This window comes from Canis lupus, chromosome 1 (genome assembly GCF_048164855.1).
Source record: "Canis lupus baileyi chromosome 1, mCanLup2.hap1, whole genome shotgun sequence".
NCBI lineage: Eukaryota > Metazoa > Chordata > Mammalia > Carnivora > Canidae > Canis > Canis lupus.
In genome coordinates, this window is record NC_132838.1 from 71,008,345 (window position 1) to 71,034,219 (window position 25,875).

The window sequence follows — 25,875 nt, forward strand, 5'->3', positions numbered from 1 at the left end:
ATGGAATTAATAGTAAACCACAGGAGGCAGAAGAATTGATCAGCAATCTGGAGGAAAGCAATCAAGCTGAAAAGGTGAGAAAATGAAAATAGATTTAGGGAACTCAGCAACACCATGAAACATAATAACACTCCCATTACATGGATCCCAGAAGGAGAAGAGAGAGAAAAGGCAGAAATCTTGAAGAGATCTCTTACATCTGGGAAGAAAACAGAAATACAGATCCAGGAGACAGAGAGCCTTGAACAAAAGCAACCCAAGTTGGTCCACACCAAGAAACACAGTAATTAAAATGGCAAGAAGTCGTGATAAGGAGAGAATTTTTAAAGCAGCAAGAGTAAAAACAGTTACAAGGGAAACCCCATTAGGCTATTAGCTGGGTTTTCAGCAGAAACTCTGGAGGCCACAAGGGATTGGCATAACATATTCAAAGTGCTAAAAAACAAAAAATCTGCAGCCAAGAATACTCTATCCAGTAAGGCTATCATTCAGAATAGAAGAAGAATTAGGGTTTGTAAGACAAAAGCTAGAGGAATTCAATAACACCTCTGCAAGAAATGTTAAAGGAGACTTTGAGTCAAGGGGAGAGGCCATAAGTAGGAGTAAGAACAGTAGGAAGCACAGGAGCAATAAAAATAAGTATCTATAAAAATCAGTCAAAAAACTTAGAAAATAAAAGGAGATAAAGTATGACACCATATACCTAAAAAGGGAGGTAGGTGAGTGGGAGGGAGTCAAGAATGGTTCAAACTTAAGAAAATATCAATTTAATATAGACTGCTATATACATAGGACATGATGTACACACTGAATGGTAATCACAAATAAGAAACCAGTAACATATGCAAAAAAGAAAGAGCAAGGAATCCCAGTATATCACTAAAGAAAGCTGGTGAGCAGTGAAAGAAGAGAGCAAGAGAAGGAAGGAACAAAGAACAACAAAAGCAACAAAATAGCAATAAGTACATACTTTTCAATAATTACACTATATGTGCAAGATGGTGGAAGAGTAGGATCCCCAAGTCACCTGTCCCCACCAACTTACCTAGATAACTTTCAAGTCATCCCTAAAACCTACAAATTTGGCCTGAGATTTAAAGAGAGAAGAGTTGGAATGCTACAGTGAGAAGAGTTCGTGCTTCTATCAAGGTAGGAAGACGGAAAGAAAGAAAGAAAAAGGCATCCAGTGGGGGAGGGGCCCCGCAAGGAGCCGGGATAAGGCAGGGCGGCAAAAGCCTCCTGGACAGGAAAGTCCAGTCCTAGAGAAGCAGAAAGCTTACCAATCTTCCCGGAGGGAAAGGCGCTCGCAGGGAACTTGGGCAGGATCCCAGGAGGGGCAGTGGAGCCCCCAGGTTCCCTGGGTCAATAACACAGAAACTGTGCCCTGGGAAGAGCACACCACACACCGCCAGCCGAGCTTCTGAAAGGGCTGGAGCACCCGCCCCATGGTACCTTGGGAGTAGCTCAGGCGGTGGCTCCCTGCGGAGGGGGCTGTGTGCCCCAGAAGCAGCTCAGGCCACAGCTCAGGCAGCAGGTCTGCGGAGGGGTCTGCCGTGCCTGGAAGCAACTCAGGCAGCAATTCCTCACAGAGGGGGCTGCGTGGCCTGAGAGCAATTCAGGCGGTGGCTCTGTGTGGAGGGGGCCCCACGGCCTGGGAGCCCAAGGCACCAGAGGACACAGCCCAGGATCAGGCACTCCCCTTGGGACAGGCGGAGGCCAGGAGGACACAGGACAGCATGGACACTCCTGCCTCACGGCGCCCCTGAGCTGTGCAGATCTCCGCCCCCACCCCCAGTGAATCCAGACCCCTGTGGACTGCCAACTGCAGTAGTTACTACTGGAGTTGACTCGGGGGCAGGAGAGCTGGCTGCTGCCACTATTGTTCTTCCTCCTGGTGTCATCTTGTGCCTGGGTCTGAGCCGGGCCGCCAGTGATCAGGGGCCTCACAGGATAAACAGCTTCCACTAAACGGTGCACCTGTCAGGGCCAGGGCAGCTCCCCCAGGTGCACACACCTGAGAATCAGCACAGCAGGCCCCTCCCCCAGAAGACCAGCTGGAAGGACAAGAGCAAGTTCTTTATTTTTTCTTTTTCTTTCTTTCTTTCTTTCTTTTTTTTTTTTTTTTTTTTTTTTTTTTAAGAGCAAGTTCTTAACCAAGCAGTAGTGATGGAAAGCTCCAGGGGAAGTCAAGGTACTTACAGTATATAGAATCAGAGGATACCCCTCCTTATTTTTTTGTTTTTGTTTTCCCCTTTCTTTTTTTACCTTTTTCCTTTTTCCAGTACAACTTGTTTTTAGCCACTCTGCACTGAGCAAAATGACTAGAAGGAAAAACTTACCACAAAAGAATCAAAAATAGTACTCATTCCCACAGAGTTACAAAATTTGGATTACAATTCAGTGTGAGAAAGCCAATTCAGAAGAACAATTACAAGGCTACTGGTGGCTCTGGAAAAAAGTATAAAGGAATCAAGAGACTTTATGATTGCAGAATTTAGATCTAATCAGGCTGAAATTTAAAAATCAATTAAATGAGACGCAATCCAAATTGGAGGTCCTAACGATGAGGGTTAATGAGGTAGAAGAACGAGTGAGTGACTTGGAAGACAAGTTGATCGCAAGGAAGGAAGCTAAGGAAAAAAGAGAAAACCAATTAAAAGATCATGAGGAAAGGTTAAGGGAAATAAATGACAACCTCAGAAGGAAAAATCTACATTTAATTGGGGTTCCAGAGGGCACCGAAAGGGACAGGATCAGAACGTGTATTTGAACAAATCACACCTGAGAACTTCCCTAACTTGAGGAGGGAAACAGGCATTCAGATCGAGGAGATACAGAGATCACCCCCTAAAATCAATAAAAACCGTTCAACACCCTGACATGTAATAGTGAAACTTGTAAATTCCAAAGATAAAGGAAGATCCTTAAAGCAGCAAGAGACAAGAAATCCCTAACCTTTATGGGGAGAAGTATTAAGTTAACAGCAGACCTCTCCACAGAGACCTGGCAGGCCAGAAAAGACTGACAGGATATATTCAAGGTCCTAAATGAGAAGAACATGCAGTCAAGAATAACCCGATAGCCAAGGGAATATTAAAGAAGAAAACCATAACTTGGGGCATCACAATGCCAGATTTCAGGTTATACTACAAAGCTGTGATCATCAAGACAGTGTGGTACTGGCACAATAACAGACACATAGATCAGTGGAACAGAGTAGAGAATCCAGAAGTAGTCCCTCAACTCTATGGTCAACTAATAATTGACAAAGCAGGAGAGACTATCCACTGGAAATAAGACAGTCTCTTCAATAAATGGTGCTGGGAAAATTGGACATCCACATGCAGAAGAATGAAACTAGCCCACTGTCTTGCACCATACACAAAGATAAACTCAAAATGGATGAAAGATCTAAATGTGAGACAAGATTCCATCAAAATCCTAGAAGAGAACACAGGCAACACCCTTTTTGAACTCAGCCACAGGAACTTCTTGCAAGATACATCCACGAAGGCAAGAGAAACAAAAGCAAAAATGAACTATTGGGACTTCAAGATACGAAGCTTCTGCACAGCAAAAGACACAGTCAACAAAACTAAAAGACAACCTACAGGATGTGAGATGATATTTGCAAATGACGTATCAGATAAAGGGCTAGTATCCAAGATCTATAAAGAACCTTTGAAACTCAACAGCAAAGAAACAAACAATCCAATCATGAAATGGGCAAAAGACATGAACAGAAATCTCACAGAGGAAGACATAGACATGGCCAACAAGCACATGAGAAAATGCTCTGCATCACTTGCCATCAAGGCAATACAAATCAAAACCACAATGAGATACCACCTAATACCAGTGAGAATGGGGGAAATTAATGTGGCAGGAAACCACAAATGTTGGAGAGGATGTGGAGAAAGGGGAATGCTCTTGCACTGTTGGTGGGAATGTGAACTGGTGCAGCCACTCTGGAAACCTGTGTGGAGGTTCCTCAACAAGTTAAAAGTAGATCTTCCCTACGACCCAGCAATTGCAGTACTGGTATATAACCGAAGGATACAAAAATAGAGATTCAAAGGGGCACAAGTACTCCAGTGTATATATCAGCAATGTCCACAGTAGCCAAATGCCCAAATGTCCATCAACAGATGAATGGATAAAGATGTGGGAGGAGGGAGTATGTGTGGGATGTTCCTCAGCCATCAAAAGGAATGAAGCTTTGCCATTTGCAGTGATGTGGATTGAACCACTATGTATTATGCTAAGTGAAATCAGTTAGTTAGAGAAAGACAAATACCATATGATTTCAGTCATTGTGGAATTTAAGAAACAAAACAGATGAACATACGGGAAGGGAAGAAAAAAATAAGATAAAAACAGAGGCAAACTATACGAGACTCTTAACTATAGGGAACAAACAGTTGCTGGTAGGGAGGTGGGCAGGAAGGTAGGTTAATTGGGCGATGGTCTTTAAGGATTGCAGTTAATGTAATGGGTGCTGGATGTCACATGCAAATTATGAATCACTAAATTCTACCCTCGAAACTAATAATACATTGTATGTTGAATTTAAATGAAAAAAAAATTAAGAGATTGGCAGAATTTTTTTTTCAAATGATCAAACTGTGTTGTCTACAAGAGACAATTTAGAGTTAAAGACACAAAGAAGTTGAAAATGAAAGATGGAAAAAGATATATTATGCAAAGAGTAACCAAAAGAGAGTAGAGGCTATAATAATATCAGACAAAGTAGACTTTAAGTAAGAAGCTGTTACAAGAGATGGAAAAGAACATTATATATTGATAGAAGTGTTGATTCACAAAGAAGATACAAGAACTATGAACCAATTATATAAGCAAGCATAAACATAACTGAAGAGAGAAACACATAGTTGTACAGCAATAAACACTTTAATACATCACTTTCAATAATGGATTGAACAACCAAAAATGGGCCTTGAACAACACCAGAAGCTAATTGGACCTAACAGATGTATAGAAGACTCCAGTCGGCTACAGTACACTACGTATTTTTCATGTGCATATGGTCCATTCTCTGCAATAGACCAAAACAAGCCTTTTTTTTTTTTAAGATTTTGTTTATTTATTCATGGGAGACACAGAGAAGCAAAGACATAGGCAGAGGGAGAAGTAGGCTCCCCATGGGGAGCCTGATGTCAGCCTCGATCCCAGGATCATGCCCTGAGATGAAGTCAGATACTCAACCACTGAGCCACCCAGGTGCCCCCCCAAAACAAGTCTTAATACATTTTAAAAATTTTAATCACATGCAGTTCTTTGTTCCAATCAATTAATGAAACTAAAGCATAACAGAAGGAAAATGAATGTCATGAATAAATGGAAAATAAACATCACACTTTTAAACAACCAATGAGTCAAAGAAAAATCACCAGGGAAATTAGATAGAAAATACCTTAACAGAATAAAAATGAAAACACAGCATACAAAACCTTACAGGATGTGGTCACAGTAACACTAAGATGGAAATTTGTAGCTGTGAACATATACCTTAAAAAAGACGGGAGCCTTGGTGGCTCAGTTAAGTATCTACGTTAGGCTTAGGTAATGACCTTGGAATCCTGGGATCCAGCCCTGCATGGGGCTGCCTGCTCAGTGTGGAGTCAGCTTCTCCCTCCCCCTGCTTTGCTCACTCTCTCTCTCCCCCTCTCAAATTAATGAAATCTAAAAACAACAACAACAACAACAAACAGGGTTGATAGAGGGAAGTGTGCAGACGATAGCCTCATCCATTTGGATGTTGGGTATTAAGCTGGGCACTTGTTATGATGAGCATTGAGTATTGTGTGTAAGTGATGAACCACTGATTTCTTCTGAATGCAGTATTGCACCGTATGTTAACTAACTAGGATTTAAATAAAAAGTTAAAAGAAAATGATGTCATGTTGATAACATAAGACAGGATAAGGATAGCAGTCCTTTTGCCTCTAGTCTTTATCCCCAAACACTAACTCCATTTTTATCCCCAAAACACTTCAGACAAGACTACAGTGTAGGATTTTCTACAATATCTTCTAAACTGTGAGGGTACCAAAACCAAGGCAAGTCATTTATAATCTAGAGAAATCTAAGGAGACATGATAACTAAATGTAATGTGATACCCTTGATGGAATTGTGGAACAGAAAAATGAGATTAAGGGGAAAAATCTGAATAAAGTATGGGCTTTATTTAATAATTGCCAACATTTTATTATTAGTTGTGACAAATCTGCTAGTAATGTTAACAGTAGAGAAAATTGGGTACAGTATATTTAGGAATTTTGCTTTCTATCCTCATAGACATCATACATTTGCATCTGGCTTTTATATTCAGTCTATAAATCTCTGCCTTTTAATTGTAATGATCAGACCAGGAGGGAGGGGCAAGATGGCGGAAGAGTAGGGTCCTCAAATCACCTGTCCCCACCAAATTACATAGATAACCTTCAAATCATCCTGATAATCTACGAATTCGGCCTGAGATTTAAAGAGAGAACAGCTGGAAAGCTACAGTGAGAAGAGTTCAGGCTTCTATCAAGGTAGGAAGACGGGGAAAAAGAAATAAATAAACAAAAGGCATCCAAGGGGGAGGGGCCCTGCAAGGAGCCGAGCTAAGGCCGAGGCGAGTGACCCCAGGACAGGAGAGCTCCGCCCTGAGAAGCAGGAGCTTCACCAATCTTCCCGGGCAGAAAGGAGCTCTTAGGGAGTTAGAGCAGGACCCCAGGAGGGCGGGGATGCCCTCAGGCTCCCTGGGACACTAACACCTCTGTGCCCAGGAGAGTGCGCTGAGCTCCCTAAAGGGCTGCAGCGCGCACGGCGGGACGGGGAGCAGCTCGGAGGGACTCGGGGGGCGGCTTTGCGGAGGGGGCTACGCGGCCGGGAGCAGCTCGGAGGGGCTCGGGCAGAGGAAGAGGCTCCGTACGGAGGGGGCTGCTCGGCTCCGGGAGCAGCTCGGAGAGGCTCGGGTGGCAGCTCCGCGGAGAGGGGACTGCGAGGCGGGAGCACGAATCCAACAGTGCAGGCCCGGGAGCACAGGTCGCCGGGACACAGCCCAGGATCCGGCCTCCCCCCGGGACACGCAGAGGCCGGGAGGGCCCAGGACAGCAAGGACACTCCTGCCCCGAGCTGAGCAGATCAGCGGCCCCTCCCCTGAAGCCTCCAGGCCCCTGCAGACTGAGCTCCGTAGTTACTGTGGGAGCTGAATCCAGGGCTCCAGAGCTGGCCTGGCCACTGTGGTTGTTCCTCCTGGGGCCTCACGGGGTAAACAACCCCCACTGAGCCCTGCACCAGGCAGGGGGCAGAGCAGCTCCCCCAAGTGCAAACACCTGAAAACCAGTACAACAGGCCCCTCCCCCAGAAGACCAGCTAAACGAACAAGTTCCAGGGGATGTCAAGGGACATAAAGTATACAGAGTCAGAAGATACATCACCGTGTTTTGTGTGTGTGTGTGTGTGTGTGTGTGTGTGTGTTTGCTTTTTGATTTCTGTTTGCTTCTGCCACCCCTTTTTTCCTTTCTTTCTTTATCTTTGTCTTTTTCTTCTCTTTTTTCTTTTTTTTCTTCCTTTTCTCTTTTCTCTTTTTTCTCTTTTCTTTCCTTCTTTCTCTCCTCTCTTTTTCTCCTTCTCCCAATAAAACTTGTTTTTGACCACTCTGCACTGAGCAAAATGACTAGAAGGAAAACCTCACCTCAAAAGAAAGAATCAGAAACAGTCCTCTCTCCCACAGAGTTACAAAATCTGGATTACAATTCAATGTCAGAAAGCCAATTTAAAAGCACTATTATACAGCTACTGGTGGCTCTAGAAAAAAGCATAAAGGACTCAAGAGACTTCATGACTGTAAAATTTAGATCTAATCAGGCAGAAATTAAAAGTCAATTCAATGAAAAAAATCAATTGAATGAGATGCAATCCAAACTAGAAGTCCTAACGACGCAGGTTAACGAGGTGGAAGAACGAGTGAGTAACATAGAAGACAAGTTGATGGCAAAGAGGGAAACTGAGGAAAAAAGAGACAAACAATTAAAAGACCATGAGGATAGATTAAGGGAAATAAACAACAGCCTGAGGAAGAGAAACCTACGTTTAATTGGGGTTTCCGAGGGCACCGAAAGGGACAGAGGGCCAGAATATGTATTTGAACAAATCATAGCTGAAAACGTTCCTAATCTGGGAAGGGAAACAGGCATTCAGATCCAGGAAATAGAGATATCCCCCCATAAAATCAATAAAAACCGTTCAACACCTCAACATTTAATAGTGAAGCTTGCAAATTCCAAAGATAAAGAGAAGATCCTTAAAGCAGCAAGAGACCAGAAATCCCTGGCTTATATGGGAAGAAATATCAGATTAACATCAGACCTCTCCACAGAGACCTGGCAGGCCAGAAAGGGCTGGCAGGATATATTCAGGGTCCTAAGAGATGAACATGCAACCAAGAATACTTTATCCAGCAAGGCTCTCATTCAAAATGGAAGGAGAGATAAAGAGCTTCAACACAGGTGGGAACTGAAAAAAATGTGACCTCCAAACCAGCTCTGCAAGAAATTTTAAGGGGGACTCTTAAAATTCCCCTTTAAGAAGAAGTTCAGTGGAACAATCCAGAAAAACAAAGACTGAATAAATGTCATGATGACACTAAACTCATATCTCTCAATAGTAACTCTGAATGTGAACGGGCTTAATGACCCCATCAAAAGGCGCAGGGTTTCAGACTGGATAAAAAAGCAGGACCCATCTATTTGCTGTCTACAAGAGACTCATTTTAGACAGAAGGACACCTACAGCCTGAAAATAAAAGTTTGGAAAACCATTTACCATTGGAATGGTCCTCAAAAGAAAGCAGGGGTAGCCATCCTTATATCAGATAAACTAAAATTTACCCCGAAGACTGTAGTGAGAGATGAAGAGGGACACTATATCATACTTAAAGGATCTATCCAACAAGAGGACTTAACAGTCCTCAATATATATGCCTCGAATGTGGGAGCTGCCAAATATATAAATCAATTATTAACCAAAGTGAAGAAATACTTAGATAATAATACACTTATACTTGGTGACTTCAATCTAGCTCTTTCTATACTGGATAGGACTTCTAAGCACAACATCTCCAAAGAAACGAGAGCTTTAAATGATACACTGGACCAGATGGATTTCACAGATATCTACAGAAGTTTACATCCAAACTCAACTGAATACACATTCTTCTCAAGTGCACATGGAACTTTCTCCAGAATAGACCACATACTGGGTCACAAATCGGGTCTGAACCGATACCAAAAGATTGGGATTGTCCCCTGCATATTCTCAGACCATAATGCCTTGAAATTAGAACTCAATCACAACAAGAAGTTTGGAAGGACCTCAAACACGTGGAGGTTAAGGACCATCCTGATGAAAGATGAAAGGGTCAACCAGGAAATTAAGGAAGAATTAAAAAGATTCATGGAAACTAATGAGAATGAAGATACAACCGTTTAAAATCTTTGGGATACAGCAAAAGCAGTCCTGAGGGGGAAATACATCTCAATACAAGCATCCATCCAAAAACTGGAAAGAACTCAAATACAAAAGCTAACCTTACACCTGAAGGAGCTAGAGAAAAAACAGCAAATAGATCCTACACCCAGCAGAAGAAGAGAGTTAATAAAGATTCGAGCAGAACTCAACAAAATCGAGACCAGAAGAACTGTGGAACAGATCAACAAAACCAGGAGTTGGACCCGGAATAACTGGGGGAATTTTAAAAAAGAAAAACATATCTGGGGACATCATAATGCCAGATTTCAGGTTGTACTACAAAGCTGTGATCATCAAGACAGTGTGGTACTGGCACAAAAACAGACACATAGATCAATGGAACAGAATGGAGAACCCAGAAGTGGACCCTGAACTTTATGGTCAACTAATATTCGATAAAGGAGGAAAGACTATCCACTGGAAGAAAGACAGTCTCTTCAATAAATGGTGCTGGAAAAATTGGACATCCACATGCAGAAGAATGAAACTAGACCACTCTCTTTCACCATACACAAAGATAAACTCAAAATTGATGAGAGATCTAAATGTGAGACAAGATTCCATCAAAATCCTAGAGGAGAACACAGGCAGCACCCTTTTTGAACTCGGCCACAGTAACTTCTTGCAAGATACATCCACAAAGGCAAAAGAAACAAAAGCAAAAGTGAACTATTGGGACTTCATCAAGATAAGAAGCTTCTGCACAGCAAAGGATACAGTCAACAAAACTCAAAGACAACCTACAGAATGGGAGAAGATATTTGCAAATGACGTATCAGATAAAGGACTAGTTTCCAAGATCTATAAAGAACTTATGAAACTCAGCAGCAAAGAAACAAACAATCCAATCATGAAATGGGCAAAAGACATGAAGAGAAATCTCACAGAGGAAGACATAGACATGACCAACATGCACATGAGAAAATGCTCTGCATCACTTGCCATCAGGGAAATACAAATCAAAACCACAATGAGATACCACCTCACACCAGTGAGAATGGGGACAATTAACAAGGCAGGAAACCACAAATGTTGGAGAGGATGCGGAGAAAAGGGAAGCCTCTTACACTGTTGGTGGGAATGTGAACTGGTGCAGCCACTCTGGAAAACTGTGTGGAGGTTCCTCAAAGAGTTAAAAATAGACCTGCCCTACGACCCAGCAATTGCACTGTTGGGGATTTACCCCAAAGATTCAAATGCAGTGAAACGCCAGGACACCTGCACCCCGATGTTTATAGCAGCAATGTCCACAATAGCCAAACTGTGGAAGGAGCCTTGGTGTCCGTCGAAAGATGAATGGATAAAGATGTGGTTTATGTATACAATGGAATTTTACTGAGCCATTAGAAACGACAAATACCCACCATTTGCTTCAACGTGGATGGAACTGGAATGTATTATGCTGAGTGAAGTAAGTCAATCGGTTAAGGACAAACATTGTATGTTCTCATTCATTTGGGGAATATAAATAATAGTGAAAGGGAATAGAAGGGAAGGGAGAAGAGATGGGTAGGAAATATCAGAAAGGGAGACAGAACATAAAGACTCCTAACTCTGGGAAACAAACTAGGGGTGATGGAAGGGGAGGAGGGCGGGGGGTGGGGGTGAATGGGTGACGGGCACTGAGGGGGCACTTGAAAAGTTGAGCACTGGGTGTTATTCTGTATGTTGGTAAATTGAACACCAATAAAAAATAAATTTATTATTAAAAAAATAATGATCAGACCACTTCCATTTTATAGTAAATGTACCATATATAGCTATTTATTATTTTTGCTATCTATTTTTCCCCATTTTTCTGCTTTGGCTGCTTTCTTTGGGTTAACTGTATGATTTTATTTATTTTTCTTAAAAGACTTTATTCATGAGAGACAGAGAGAGAGAGAGAGAGAGAGATTGAGAGGTAGAGACAAAGGCAGAGGGAGAAGCAGACTCCATTCAGGGAGCCTGATGTGGGACTCGATCCCGAGACTCCAGAAGCACACCCTGGGCCAAAGGCAGACACTAAACTGCTGAGCCACCCAGGAATCCCCTAACTGTATGTTCTTAATGCTTTCATTACATTTATATCAGTAATTAACTAGCTTTGCCTCTCCTATGGATATGTGTTTGCTTTAACATTTGCAGCATACAACTTTTACTTAACACAATCTACCTTCAAATAATTTTACTTAACACAATCTACCTTCAAATTATTTCATTTATGAAAATTTTGTAATTGCCCACTTTTTACCTTTCATCTTATGTGCTGTTGTCATATATTTTACATACACATACGTATACATGATATGTATATATGTTACAAACCTTACAGTATATTGCTGTTGTTATTTTAAAAGATAATGTACCATTTTTTAAAAAGTTCTAAAAATGGGGCAGCCCCGATGGCGCAGTGGTTTAGTGCCACCTGCAGCCAGGGGTGTGATCCTGGAGAACCGGGATTGAATCCCACATCGGGCTCCCTGCATGGAGCCTGCTTCTCCCTCTGCTTGTGTCTCTACCTCTCTCTCTCTCCGTGCCTCTCATGAATAAATAAATAAAATCTTAAAAAATATATAAAATATTTTTAAAAACTAAAAAATAAATAAAAATTTCTAAAAACAAGTAAAGTGCATTTTATATTTATCGTCATGTTTCCAGATTGTGGTGCTCTGTATTTCTATGTAGAAATCCAAATTTCCACCTGATACCATGTTTCTTCTGTCTGAAGCTCTTTTTTGTTTTTAAGCTTCTCCTGTAATGTTTGTCAATTGGTTATAAATTCAGCTTTTGTTTGTCTGAAAATGTCTTATATTTGCTAAATATAGAATTATAGGTTGACTTCTTTTAGTCCTTTAAAATTGTCACTTCATTGTCTTTTGGCATATATAATTGCTGACAAGAAGTAAGCATTCTTTTTTCCTTAATATACACTATACCTTTCTCTGCCTTCTTTAAGTTTTCTCTTCATCAAATGAGATTTTGCCATTTGCAATTACATGGATAGATCGAGAGGGTATAATGTTAAGTGAAACGAAACAATCAGGTAAAAGATCAGTATCATATGATTTCACTCATCTTGAAATTTAAGAAACAAAACAAATGAACAGCCCAAAAAAGGACAAAGAAAAAGAACAAACAAATACAGAGAAGAAACTAGTGGTTGCCAGAAGGGAGGTAGGTAAGGAGAAGGATGAAATTGATAACAGGGATCAAGAGAACATTTATTTTATTTAGCACTCAATAACATATAGAATTGCTGATTTTCTGTTTATCAGTGGTTTTTAGCAGTTTGATTACAGTATACCCTGGTGTGGATTTCTTCATGTTTCTTCTCCTTAATTCATTAAGCTTTTAGGATTTTTTTGTACACTTCATCAAAGTTTGAACACTTTTCCATTATTTCTTCAAATGTTTTTATCTTTTTCTTCTGAAATATTTATTACGTATGTGTTAAATTACTTGATTTATTATCACATGGGTCACAGAATTCTGTTTATTATTATTATTATTATTATTATTACTATTATTTACAGTCTTTTTTCACTGTGGGTTTCTTTTCCTTTCATGCCTTAAAGTCATCCATTATGTTATTTATCTTTTCTTATATGGTATCTTAATCCTCTTTAATGTTTCCTTGTTTCTTGTTGGTTGGTTAGTTTTCTCATTTCATATATTCTTCAAACAGGAACTTTTTAAGTAAGTTCCTGCTTGTTTTCATCATGTTAATGTTTTCTTTCTCTTCTTGAACATATGATACATATTTACTGTTTCAAGTAGCCTTTATTATTAGCTTTATCATATGCATTTCCTACTCTGTCGCTACTAATTAATTTTCTCTCCAGTAAGGGTTGTATATCCCTACTTCTATTCATAACTAGGTATTTTTTTTATTGGTGAAGAGTGTTGTGAATTTTAGATTATTAGCTACTACTTTTGTTTTATTATTTTAAATCTTTTGAGGCCTTTTCTGGTTAATTAGTTAAGTTACTTGGAATTGATTTGATCATTTTAACGGTTGCTTTAAGCTTTGTTTTGTTAGATTAGAGCTCATTTTAAGACTAATTTGGCTCCACTATTAAGCAATAAACATCTTTCTGGTATTTTCCATTGGCCATGAAGTAGATTTTTCTACCTTGGCTAGTGGCAACAGAAACTTCTTACATCTGTGTATGGCTTTGATGATTTTTTTAAGTCTGCTCTTTTTCACTGGTCTTTCCTCATCCTTGAGTATTTTTGTTAATTTACACCAGTTAGTATTTAGGAGACTCTTTTGCAAATATTTAAGACTCAGTATCAGTGCTCCTTTTCCTTCTTTAGTATTTCATCCTTAACAATTCCAGTTGTCATGGCTTCCTTTAATTCATTTATGTTATTTTAGGTTACTGAATCAGGTAGGCTTTTTTGGTTTTTATTGTTTGTAGGCTGTAAATTCTTATTTGCAGTCGGCTGTGTGATAAGGGAAATTTTCAGTTTGTAATGTTTATGGGCCCTGCTCCTGAGCTCTCAGGAAAGTTATGCTTTAACATTTATTAAGGCCAGAATGACTCAGCAAAACTTCAAAACCTGGGCTCTATTTCTGCCCCATGCACACATTGTACATCTGCTTTAAAAAGGTGGGGGGACCCCTGGGTGGCTCAGTGGTTTAGCGCTGGCCTTCAGCCCAGGGCGTGATCCTGGAGTCCTGGGATTGAGTCCCACATCAGGTTCCCTGCGTGGAGCCAGCTTCTCCCTCTGCCTGTGTCTCTGCCTCTCTCTCTCTCTCTCTCTCTCTCTCTCTCTCTGTCTCTCTCTGTGTCTTTCATTAATGGATGAATAAAATCTTAAAAAAAAAAAAAGAGCATTCCAAACATAAAAATACAAAAAACAAAACAAAAACTTCCCTGGTTCCCATAAGATTCAAATCACATAGCCTTGAATATAATAAAAACATAAGATGCAATCTGTAACCTTCTGGAATATCCTTCTTGAGGATCTGTAACTCTATGTAAAGAACCCTGCACTAAATGTTCATTCTCTGGACCACTCTCTTGCTTGTAAAGATTGTACACCCCTAGCAATTGTCCTGACTTGGGCTCAAAAAAACCTCTTCCTTTCTCTTTAAAATTGTTTAAAGTTTATGTTCATTTTACATCAACATGCGATAATCAATAGGACTCACCTCATTCGTTTTTCTGTTTTCAAGTATCCCTGTTTGCACTGCCTGGTGTCTAAAGTTTAAATCCCATTAGTATATAATTTGTATGCTAGATGTGTGATATGGAGAGGTAAATCAATTCCTTTTACTCTACTGGGCCAGTTTAGGAAGTTCTTCTGAAATCTCTTATTTAAAACATAGACATTGACCATTTTAGAATTTAACATTACTTAGGCTTGTGATTTGGGGGTTTAAGAAGATTGATCCTTTATAAACATTAGAAAACATTTTTATGATCGCCTCCCAGAAAAGTTGTAGTGAGCACCCTGAATGTGCCATTTTTGAATCTTCCTTCATTTTCAGAAATAGTGAAACCTTTGCAGCAAATTCAAGTGTTAAATTATTTTCCATTTACAGGGTACTGCTTTACAAAACCAGAACTGATCTTCACATTGGAACAAGGAGAAGATCCATGGTTACTAAAGAAAGAATTTCTAAGAGAAAGTTCCCCAGGTGAGTTATTGAATACTGGTAGAAGACATCCAAGAAAATTAGATCCAAAGTGATTAGCTAAAAAAAAAAAAAAAAAAAAAAAAAAAAAAAAAAAACAGAACAAAGCAGAGCAATCAGCTGGAAGTGAGCAGTTTGAATTTTTCAGCACTATCCTTTTAGAGTCTTTTGCATTTGAAATTATAAAAATAATAGATCTAATAAAATGTGGAAGGGGTCAGCTTGCACAAGGAGTAGATTGTAAGCATGTTAATATTCTCATCTGTAACAATGGGAAATAAGTATTCCATTTGAAGCTGAAAAGTTAAATAATAAACTCCATATACTTAACAGTAAAAAGATAAAAACTAAGAAAAGTTAATGAAGCAACTAAAATTAAGAATCAGCAGATCAGAGAAGAGAAAGGAACCATAATTTTATCATTATATAATAATGACTTACTAGATATCATATAAATATATAGATGATTAAGGAATTGTATAATTGGAAAGGATGACTACTAGGGCAAACTGTAGCCCTCCTAATTGTTAGAAGTTAAATATGTTTGCCAGAGCAAAGATAATAGACCTGTTACTAGAAAAGTTTCTTACAAAGCTGAATAAAGAGTCCTCCCCAGTAATCTTGTATGTCAACTATACATCAAATACAAAAATGAAAAGAGTCCCCAGGACAACCACCACATATCACATTCATTGATTCTTTGTTACTCAGCATATAGTTATACTCAGAGCTAAGATTTATAAGGTGAAATGATTGGGACAAAGCAAAATTAGCAAAGAGAAACGGGACAAAGTCCAGAGGAAACCAGGTGTGAACTTCCAATATCCTGAGCAGTGAATGTGACAACACATACGAAATGTTGTCTACTTGGAAAATTCATTAGAGACTAGGTTTTTGGGAACCATCTCAAAATCTAAGTTCACATTTGTCAGCCAGGGGCTAATCTTAAAAGCCAACCATCTAAGGGTTAACAGTCTCAGGCCTGCTGTGTTAAATGTTTTATACAAAAGCTATGTAAACACACCACATAATATACAATAAGGTAAACACACCTGCCATATCAATTAATAGAAATGAATTAAATTCACCTATTAAAATAATATGCCATCAGATTGTATCAGAGATATGCCTACAAAGTAATATACAAAGTATGAAATATAGTCATCAATTATTAAGCCAAGGCATAAAACTCAATATTTATTCACCTAGCTAATACTTAAGGTTCAATTCATGTCAAAAACAGATGAGAAAAAGGACATTTTGATAAAGCTAAAGAAGTTTTTATTTTTTTAATAAATTTATTTTTTATTGGTGTTCAATTTGCCAACATATAGAATAACAACAAGTGCTCATCCCATCAGTGCCCCCCTCAGTGCCCCTCACCCAGTAACCCCCACCCCCCATCCACCTCCCTTTCCACCACCCCTAGTTCGTTTCCCAGAGTTAGGAGTCTCTCATGTTCTGTCTCCCTTTCTGGTATTTCCCACTCATTTTTTTCTCCTTTCCCCTTTATTCCGTTTCACTATTTTTTATATTCCCCAAATGAATGAGACCATATAATGTTTGTCCTTCTCCGATTGACTTATTTCACTCAGCATAATACGCCCCAGTTCCATCCACATTGAAGCAAATAGTGGGTATTTGTCATTTCTAATGGCTAATATTCCATTGTATACATAAACCACATCTTCTTTATTCATTCATCTTTCGATGGACACCGAGGCTCCTTCCACAGTTTGGCTATTGTGGACATTGCTGCTAGAAACATCGGGGTGCAGGTGTCCTGGCATATCATTGCATCTGTATCTTTGGGGTAAATCCCCAGCAGTACAATTGCTGGGTCGGAGGGAAGATCTATTTTTAACTCTTTGAGGAACCTCCACACAGGTTTCCAGAGTGGCTGCACCAATTCACCTTCCCACCAACAGTGCAGGAGGGTTCCCCTTTCTCCACATCCTCTCCAACATTTGTGGTTTCCTGCCTTGTTAATTGTCCCCATTCTCACTGGTGTGAGGTGGTATCTCATTGTGGTTTTGATTTGTATTTCCCTGATGGTCAGTGATGCAGAGCATTTTCTCATGTGCTTATTGGCCATGTCTATGTCTTCCTCTGTGAGATTTCTGTTCATGTCTTTTGCCCATTTCATGATTGGATTGTCTGTTTCTTTGCTGTTGAGTTTCATAAGTTCTTTATAGATCTTGGATACTAGCCTTTTATCTGATACGTCATTTGCAAATATCTTCTCCCATTCTGTAGGTTGTCTGTTAGTTTTTTTGACTGTATCCTTTGTTGTGCAAAAGCTTCTTATCTTGATGAAATCCCAATAGTTCATTTTTGCTTTTTTTCTTTTGCCTTCATGGATGTATCTTACAAGAAGTTACTGTGGCCGAGTTCAAAAAGGGTGTTGCCTGTGTTCTCCTCTAGGATTTTGATGGAATCTTGTCTCACATTTAGATCTTTCATCCATTTTGAGTTTATCTTTGTGTCTGGTGCAAGAGAGTGGTCTAGTTTCATTTTTCTGCACGTGGATGTCCAGTTTTCCCAGCACCATTTATTGAAGAGACTGTCTTTTTTTCAGTGGATAGTCTTTTGTCGAGTATTAGTTGACCATAAAGTTGAGGGTCCACTTCTGGATTCTCTATTCTGTTCCATTGATCTATGTGTCTGTTTTTGTGCCAGTACCACACAGTCTTGATGACCACAGCTTTGTAGTACAACCTGAAATTTGGCATTGTGATGCCCCCAGGTATGGTTTTCTTTTTTAATATTCCCCTGGCTATTTGAGGTCTTTTCTGACTCCAGACAAATCTTAAATAATTTGTTCCAACTCTCTGAAGAAAGTCCATGGTATTTTGATAGGGATTGCATTAAATGTGTAAATTGCCCTGGGTAACATTGACATTTTCACAATATTAATTCTTATAATCCATGAGTATGGAATATTTTTCTATCTCTTTGTGTCTTCCCCAAGCTAAAGAAGTTTTTTTTTTAAGGTCATATAAAAGTTTTGAATATTAGTACATCAAATAAATTATCAAGATTCATAAAACAAAAACTGGCAGGAGTTGTAAGGAGAAGTAGGTATACATTAGGTATAGAAGACCCTAATATGTCCCTCTGATTTCATAACAGACTCTAGTGGACTCTAGAATAATGCTCAGAAAACTACCCCTAGGTCAAATCCTGCCTGCTGCTTTTTTTTTGTAAGGAAACACAGGCATATCTATTTGTTTATGTATTCACACTCCAAGGTAGAGTTGAGTAACATGGGTTTGAACTACACAAACAACATAGGCTTAAACTGCACAGGTTTTCTTCCATGTGGAATTTTTTCAATAAATACAGTAAGTATATTATTGTAAATATTTTTTATGTTTATGGGTTTTTTTTCTCTAGCTAACTTTATTGTAAGAACACAGTATATGATACATGTAACATATAAAATGTGTTCATTGACTTTATGTTATCTATATGGCTTCCAGTCAATGGCAGGCTATTAATAGTTAAATTTTTGGTGAGTCACAAGTCATAATGCAGATTTTCAACTGTGTGTGGAGGAGTTGGCACCCCTAATCCTCATGTTGTTTAAGGGTCAACTACAGTTGCAACAGAGATGCATGACCCGCAAATCCCAAAACATTATCTGTGGCCTTTTATATAGAAAGTGTACCAGCCTCTGGTCTAGACATTATACATAGCATATTTTATAAAATGAACCTATTAAGTGCCTTTCAAAACTCTCTTCTGAAAACAGAAATAAAACCTCTTTTTAAATAACCTTGGGGGGGGGGCCCTGGGTGGCTCAGTCGGTTAAGCATCTCCCCTGCTACGTGGGGAGCCCACTTCTCCCTCTCCCTCTGCCTGCCACCCCCATGCTTACACTCTCTCTCTCTCTCTCTCTCTCTCTCTGTCAAATAAATAAATAAATCTTCTAAGAAACAAAAAAAAATGACCTTGGAACATTGAGAAAATGTAAACGTATTATAGACCAATTCCACAAAGTATAGATACTATTGTTCAATAACACTGTAAATTGCAAGCAATATGAGAAAATTTAAAATCCCTCTATCTTAAAATCAGTGATGAATATATATCTTTCAACAAAGTATTTTATCAAAAGGTAAATCAAAATTATACAGTATCTAGAAAAAAATTTTATTGAAAATGTTTTTTATAAATGACCACCTTTGGACAGTAGATAGAGCAGTGAAGAATTTTTTTAACTCAAATACAGTTTACCCTTGAACAGCACAGGTTTTAACTGCACAGATCTACTTATACATTGGTTTTTTCAATAAATACAATAAAGTATTGTAGATGTGTTTTCTCCTCTTAATAACATTTTTTCTCTAGTTAACTTTATTGTAGAAATACAGTATATAATACATGTAAATTATAAAATATGTGTTAATCAACTTTTGGTCAACCATAGGCTATTAGTGGTTAAGGTTTTGAGGAGTCAGAAGTCATACACAGATTTTCTCTGTGCATAGGGGTGGTTGGCACTCTTTGACCAGCTGATCTTGAAAACACAGGTCAAGTATACTTTTTTTTTAACAAGCAAGAAAGTTGTAAAAGAAAGCGTAAGTAAAGTAAAAGATGTAATAAAAACTATAATGGTATAAATTATAAAGCAAAAGGTAGTTCTTGAAATAAAATAAAATACTAACCTCAGCTAAAAAAAGGAAAGAAAGCACTATTAACTCATTATAAGTTTTGTGATAGATTCCTACTTCTGTAATATAATTTTGGAATACTTTACCCTATACTTTCTCTCTTTTGTAAGCTCTTTAATTTGATGGACATGTCAAAAAAACAATGAGATATCTGTGCCAGATAACATACGGTTGTTGAATGAGCTTCTTTACTCACCTGGATTATGATTTCCTCCAAAAGAATGGTCTATTTCATTCTTCCTTACTTTAGTATGTATCATATAATAAATATTTTTAATAACATTGTGGATTGATTCTTAAGCTAGGTGGAGATAACTATCTCATATTGATTCATTCAGAAGACACTCTTCATAAATGCAATGCCCAAGTCAAATTTCTAGGATTTTTGAATCCTTAGGTGTAGATGAGCAATCGTTCTGGGCCCTTGTTTATGCAGAGCTCTCTAGGTAATTCTGAGGCACACTGCTTTTTATGGACCACTGACTTAACTTACACTACAGAAGGATGCAAAGAATATCACAGTAAGAGTTTCATTTTGGAAAAGTGGGCAAAGCTGCATACAATACATTTCATATCATATAAGGGCTGTTGATTAAAGTACAACCACATAACTTTTGAGTACAACCAAGACAGAGAACATGCTGTCCATTAACCTATGCACTTGCCATCAATTTGAAGATGCATCCTGAGTTTGATTATGGTAATTTACTTTAAAAATCATGAGTCACAAATATGGGTGCTTTCTATATATTTCTTGTTAAAATGAATGATACAGGCAGAATGATACTTCTTTCCTATTTCAAAATAAATGTTGCTTAAATTTGTGAGAAGCTATGAGAAGCCTTTTTCTTGTTAAGTTTTAGGAAGATAGCTTTGCTATATAGTCCTAAGGCTAGAATAGAGGGTAAATTAGGGAAAGAATGTGTGTATAAAGTTACTACTGGAAGTGTAATGAGGACTGACATCAAGATTAGAGTAGAAAATACTGTGGACTGGTGGAATGGTAACTAGAATGCATAATGAACATGCAGTTAGTGTTAAACTTTGTTTCCCTGAATCACTTAAATCTTTCATTTCTTGTTGCTTAGGACAGTGTATTCAAGACTTTCAAATATTTTTAGTATAGGCCTGACATTTTTACTAGGAGTCTGTGTAGTAGCAGGGCAACAACAGTTAAATATGTACAAGACACTTATGGTGAATAAATATAAAAGATACTTGTAGTTTTTAGGGCCAGTTTGAAACATGATCCTTAAGATTCTCACAGTCAAGACTAGATAGGTTGGAAAACAGAAGTGAAGATTGGGCAAGGAAGAGTAGTTTGGGGAAAATGAGCAAGTAAAAAAGAGAAAAGATGAGGTTTGATGACCAAGAGATATTCACTATTGAACAACCCTGTTATAATACCAAGGTACCAGAACCAGGATAGAGCATTGACTCCAATATAAGTGGAAAAATTACTCTTAGCTCCCATCTTTTTTTTTTTTTTTTTAACTTCTACTGTTACACTAATGTTTCTGTGAATGATACCGCAGAGAAAATCAAAGCATGGCAAATAGAATTTTTTTTTCTTTTACCATGAGGAAGTTGGTGCCATTATAAATTAATTTTAGTGTTTTGTAGACTGGAAACAAATGGAGCTCCAAGGGGAATCATAGAGACTAATGATTATGCTACCATTTTAATCTATATTTGACTAAGAATCTAGACTCATATTTTTCCCTAATGCAAATTCTGTTTCAAATAAATCCATTGGAAACCTTTAATCTACTTTGAACTGATTAACCTTTGAATTCATCCCATTCACTACTTTTGTTTTTTCTGTTCCCAAGATCCAATTCTCTTGAATATATTCTCAATTATCAATTGTTCCTTTCCTTTATATTTTCTTCTTTAACCAGTTTTGAAAACTATACTTTATGATGCCAAATACATGTGTATATTTATTTCTAGCTTCTTTTCTTTCTACTACAAAATGTTTGGATTGTTGTTGTTTTTTTAATAAAAAAGAGAGAATATGTGCTTAGAATTACTTTATTGTTGGGAAACTGATCCAGAAACCAAAGCATCAAATACATAATAGGGCATATATCTATAAGTCCCATTGCATAATAAGTGTGTTAAATATCATAAAGTATTTTTAATTTTCTCATTTTTAGAAGACTCCCAACCTAATCATCTTTCAAAGAAGAGCCTAGAAAGCCAAGGAAAATATTTGTGGCACGTTTTATTCACCAATAAATCATTGCCTACAGAGGAAGAGATTTCAGGAAAACCATGTAATCTGGACATAAACATTTTACATGCAAGAACAATGCCCTATAAATTTGACACTGCAGGACCTACCTACCTGCATCTCAGCTCATTAGCTCCACACTGTCAATATTCAAGAAAGAAGGTTCATGAGCTTAATGTATGTGAGAAATGGCTCCTCAGTATTAAGGAGGGCAGAATTAATACCAGAGAGAAATCATTTGTTTATAGTAAAAATGCGAAAGCCTTCAATTATAAAGAGAAAGTCATTCAACATCAAACAATTCCGACTTTGCAGCGGGCTTCTGAGTACAATGAATGTGGAAACACTTTGTTTGAAAAGACTGCCCTTATTACATCTGAGAGTACCTCCCCCAAAGTGAAATCTTATAAATTCAGTAAATATGGGGGAAAACAATGTGATAAACCAACTCTTATAATCTCTCATAGCAATAATCCAGAGAAAAATCATTATGAGTTTAATGAATTTGAATGTACTGAAAACAGAAATAATTTCAGTAAGATCACACAAAGAACTGATACAGAAGGGAAATCTGCCGGCCAAAATTCACACATTGGAGAACATCAGAAAAATCATATAGGAGTGGAACCCTTTGAATATGGAAAGAAGTTCAGTCCTAATTTGGCCCTCCCAGTGCATCAGAGAACTCACATGACAGACAAATCCTCTGATTATGACACATGTACAGAGACATTAACTTGCCAGTCAGGTTTCAACATACATCAGAGAACTCACATTACAGTGAAACCCTATGAATGTAATGAATGTGGAAAATCCTGTTCTATGAATTCTTTCCTGATTCAGCCTCTGGAAAATCACACAGGGGAGAAACCCTATGAATGTCATGCATGTGGGAAAGCTTTCAGTGAGAAGTCACGCTTAAGAAAACATCAGAGAACTCACACAGGAGAGAAACCCTATAAATGTGATGATTGTGAGAAGGCTTTCAGTGCAAAGTCAGGTCTAAGAATACATCAGAGAACTCACACAGGGGAGAAACCCTATGAATGTAATGAATGTGGGAAATCTTTCAACTATAAATCAATCCTTATAGTACATCAGAGAACTCACACAGGGGAGAAACCCTTTGAATGTAACGAATGTGGAAAATCTTTCAGCCACATGTCAGGCCTAAGGAATCATCGGAGAACTCACACAGGGGAAAGACCATACAAATGTGATGAATGTGGGAAGTCTTTCAAACTGAAGTCAGGTCTCAGAAAACATCATAGAACTCACACAGGGGAGAAGCCCTATAAATGCAATCAATGTGGGAAAGCTTTTGGTCAGAAATCACAACTCCGAGGACATCATAGAATTCACACAGGAGAGAAACCCTACAAATGTAATCATTGTGGGGAAGCTTTCAGCCAGAAATCAAACCTCAGAGTGCATCACAGAACTCACACTGGGGAGAAACCCTATAAATGTGATGATTGTGGGAAAACTTTCAGGCAGAAATCAAATCTCAGAGGACATCAGAGAACTCACACAGGGGAGAAACCCTATGAATGTAATGAATGTGGAAAAGCTTTCAGTGAGAAGTCAGTCCTAAGAAAACATCAGAGAACTCACACAGGAGAGAAACCCTATAAATGTAATCACTGTGGAGAAGCTTTTAGCCAGAAGTCAAACCTCAGAGTACATCAGAGAACTCACACAGGGGAGAAACCCTATAAATGTGATAAATGTGGGAAAACTTTCAGCCAGAAATCAAGCCTACGAGAACATCAGAAAGCCCACACAGGGAGTTAAATGTATGAATGTAAAGAATTTGGAACACCATTGAACCAGAAATCAAATCTCACAATATAAAAGAGAAAGAGAGAGAACCATATGAATAAACAATTGCAAATTTCTCTGCAAGATGCCAGCCTTGCATCAGGGAACTTACACAGGAGAGAAATTCTTGGAATATATTTTATATGGGCTGTATTTCATCCAGAATGCAGTCCTCATTATGGACCACTCAGCAAAGAAGTTACAAAGATAATTAATGTGAAAAATACTCTGTACTTAATCATCAGAAAACTTACACTGCAGAAAAGTAGTGTAATGTAATAAAAATGTGAAAAATGTGTGTCGGTAATCAAAATTTACTCATCAGAGAAATGATACAATGAAAAATCAGAATATATAATAAGCATTTTGATAAGCTTTTGCCAAAAGCCATCTTTCTCAGTTCAACAGAAAATACATGGAGGTTAGAGACCTCACAATGAGGTAATGGATGTGGGGAACTCTTCTATTATAAATCAGCCCTCAATTGGACTTACGCAGAAGTAATTCCTGTATGCCATATAAAGACTATTAATTGTTCCCCAAAAAAATTTCCTCTTCTCCCTCATGCTGCACCTAGTCTACATTTCTCAACCAGTGTCATCCAAATGGGGTCCTATTAATAACCTCTGGCTACTAGAATGTGGTGGTCAATGACCCATCTCACTTAGTACATCCCTCAAATTCTCAATGTTTTCTCCTGTCCCTTAGCAGAATGGAGTGGAGATTACTCTCAGTGAAACTCTGGGCTCATGCACTGAAAATCGGAGAGTACAAGACACTAGGAAACAGGGTAAAGAGTGACTGTGGAATGGAATTTTATCCTCTCTGTATACACAGACTTTTCGCAGCAAGGAAATAAACTTGTTCTCTACTGAGCTTCTGCAGGTTTGAGTATACTTTATACTGACATATACTCACCAACCCTTAACTAATAAAGCCTATGAATATGATTTCTGTGGATATCTGAACTCAACATATATCAGAAACCTGACAACAGGAGAAACCCCTGACAATAGTTTTTATCCACAACTCCTCATCAGTCAGGTAAATATCAATGAAAGAAATTCAACATTTCAACATATGTAGGAAACATTTACCAAAAAATAACATCTCATTAAATATCTGATAATTGAATTGTAAATGTATAAAAGTTTTCAACAAGTCATCAAACTTTAATCTTTCTCAGAATGTGTTACAGGGGGAGAATCTATCAATTTGAGAAAGGTAAGTAATAGCATCTACATAGAAATTGTTCTATAAAACTGTTGTTTCATGTGTATTATTAAAACAGTTAATGAAACACAATATTGATAACAGACATTCACTAGAATAAGACACTTTAAAAGAATGAATAAATAAATTGCATAAACTAAACAGCATTGCCTGTATGTGAATATTTTCTGAGTTCTTTTTTTAATCTATGTGAGTTTGTATTCATGCATGCCAGGTATTTATATGTGTATTGGAACTAAACATCACTGTAATAGAATTATGTACCCCTTGCTCAGTAACTGTTATGGCATCAGCTATACTTTCACATGTAGATTAATAACAAGTAAACCTTTACAGGAAGTAACTGAAAACTCAGAATCCCATACTACATTTTATTTCTCCTGATGTCTTCTGGACATGTGCATATAGGAAAGGCCATTGGGGGCAAGATGGCAGAGGAGTAGGGTCCTCAAGTCACCTGTCCCCACCAAATTACCTAGATAACCTTCAAATCATCCTGAAATATCTACGAATTCAGCCTGAGATTTAAAGAGAGAACAGCTGGAATGCTACAGTGAGAAGAGTTCACGCTTCTATTAAGGTAGGAAGACGAGAATAAAGAAAGAAACAAAAGGCCTCCAAGGGGGAGGGGCCCCGCAAGAGCCGGGCTAAGGCCGGAGAGAGTGTCCCCAGGACAGGAAAGCCCCATCCCGGAGAAGCAGGAGCTTCACCAATCTTCCTGGGAGGAAAGGCGCTCCCAGGG

At 38.3% G+C, this 25,875-nt stretch overlaps 1 protein-coding gene across 2 annotated transcripts in view; it reads left to right on the plus strand.

Annotated features, from left to right (window-relative positions):
* Positions 1-25,274, plus strand: part of ZNF782 (zinc finger protein 782) — a 54,905-nt gene extending 29,631 nt beyond the window's left edge. The window contains exons 4-5 of one of the 2 annotated variants that reach the window (XM_072834091.1): positions 15,075-15,170; positions 22,003-25,274. In XM_072834091.1, the coding sequence (XP_072690192.1) occupies positions 15,075-15,170; positions 22,003-23,873 (1,967 nt within the window). In that variant the 3' untranslated portion in view covers positions 23,874-25,274. The remainder of the gene's footprint in view (positions 1-15,074; positions 15,171-22,002) is intronic. The other variant, XM_072834101.1, reaches the window with a different exon arrangement.
* Positions 25,275-25,875: the final 601 nt, after the last annotated feature.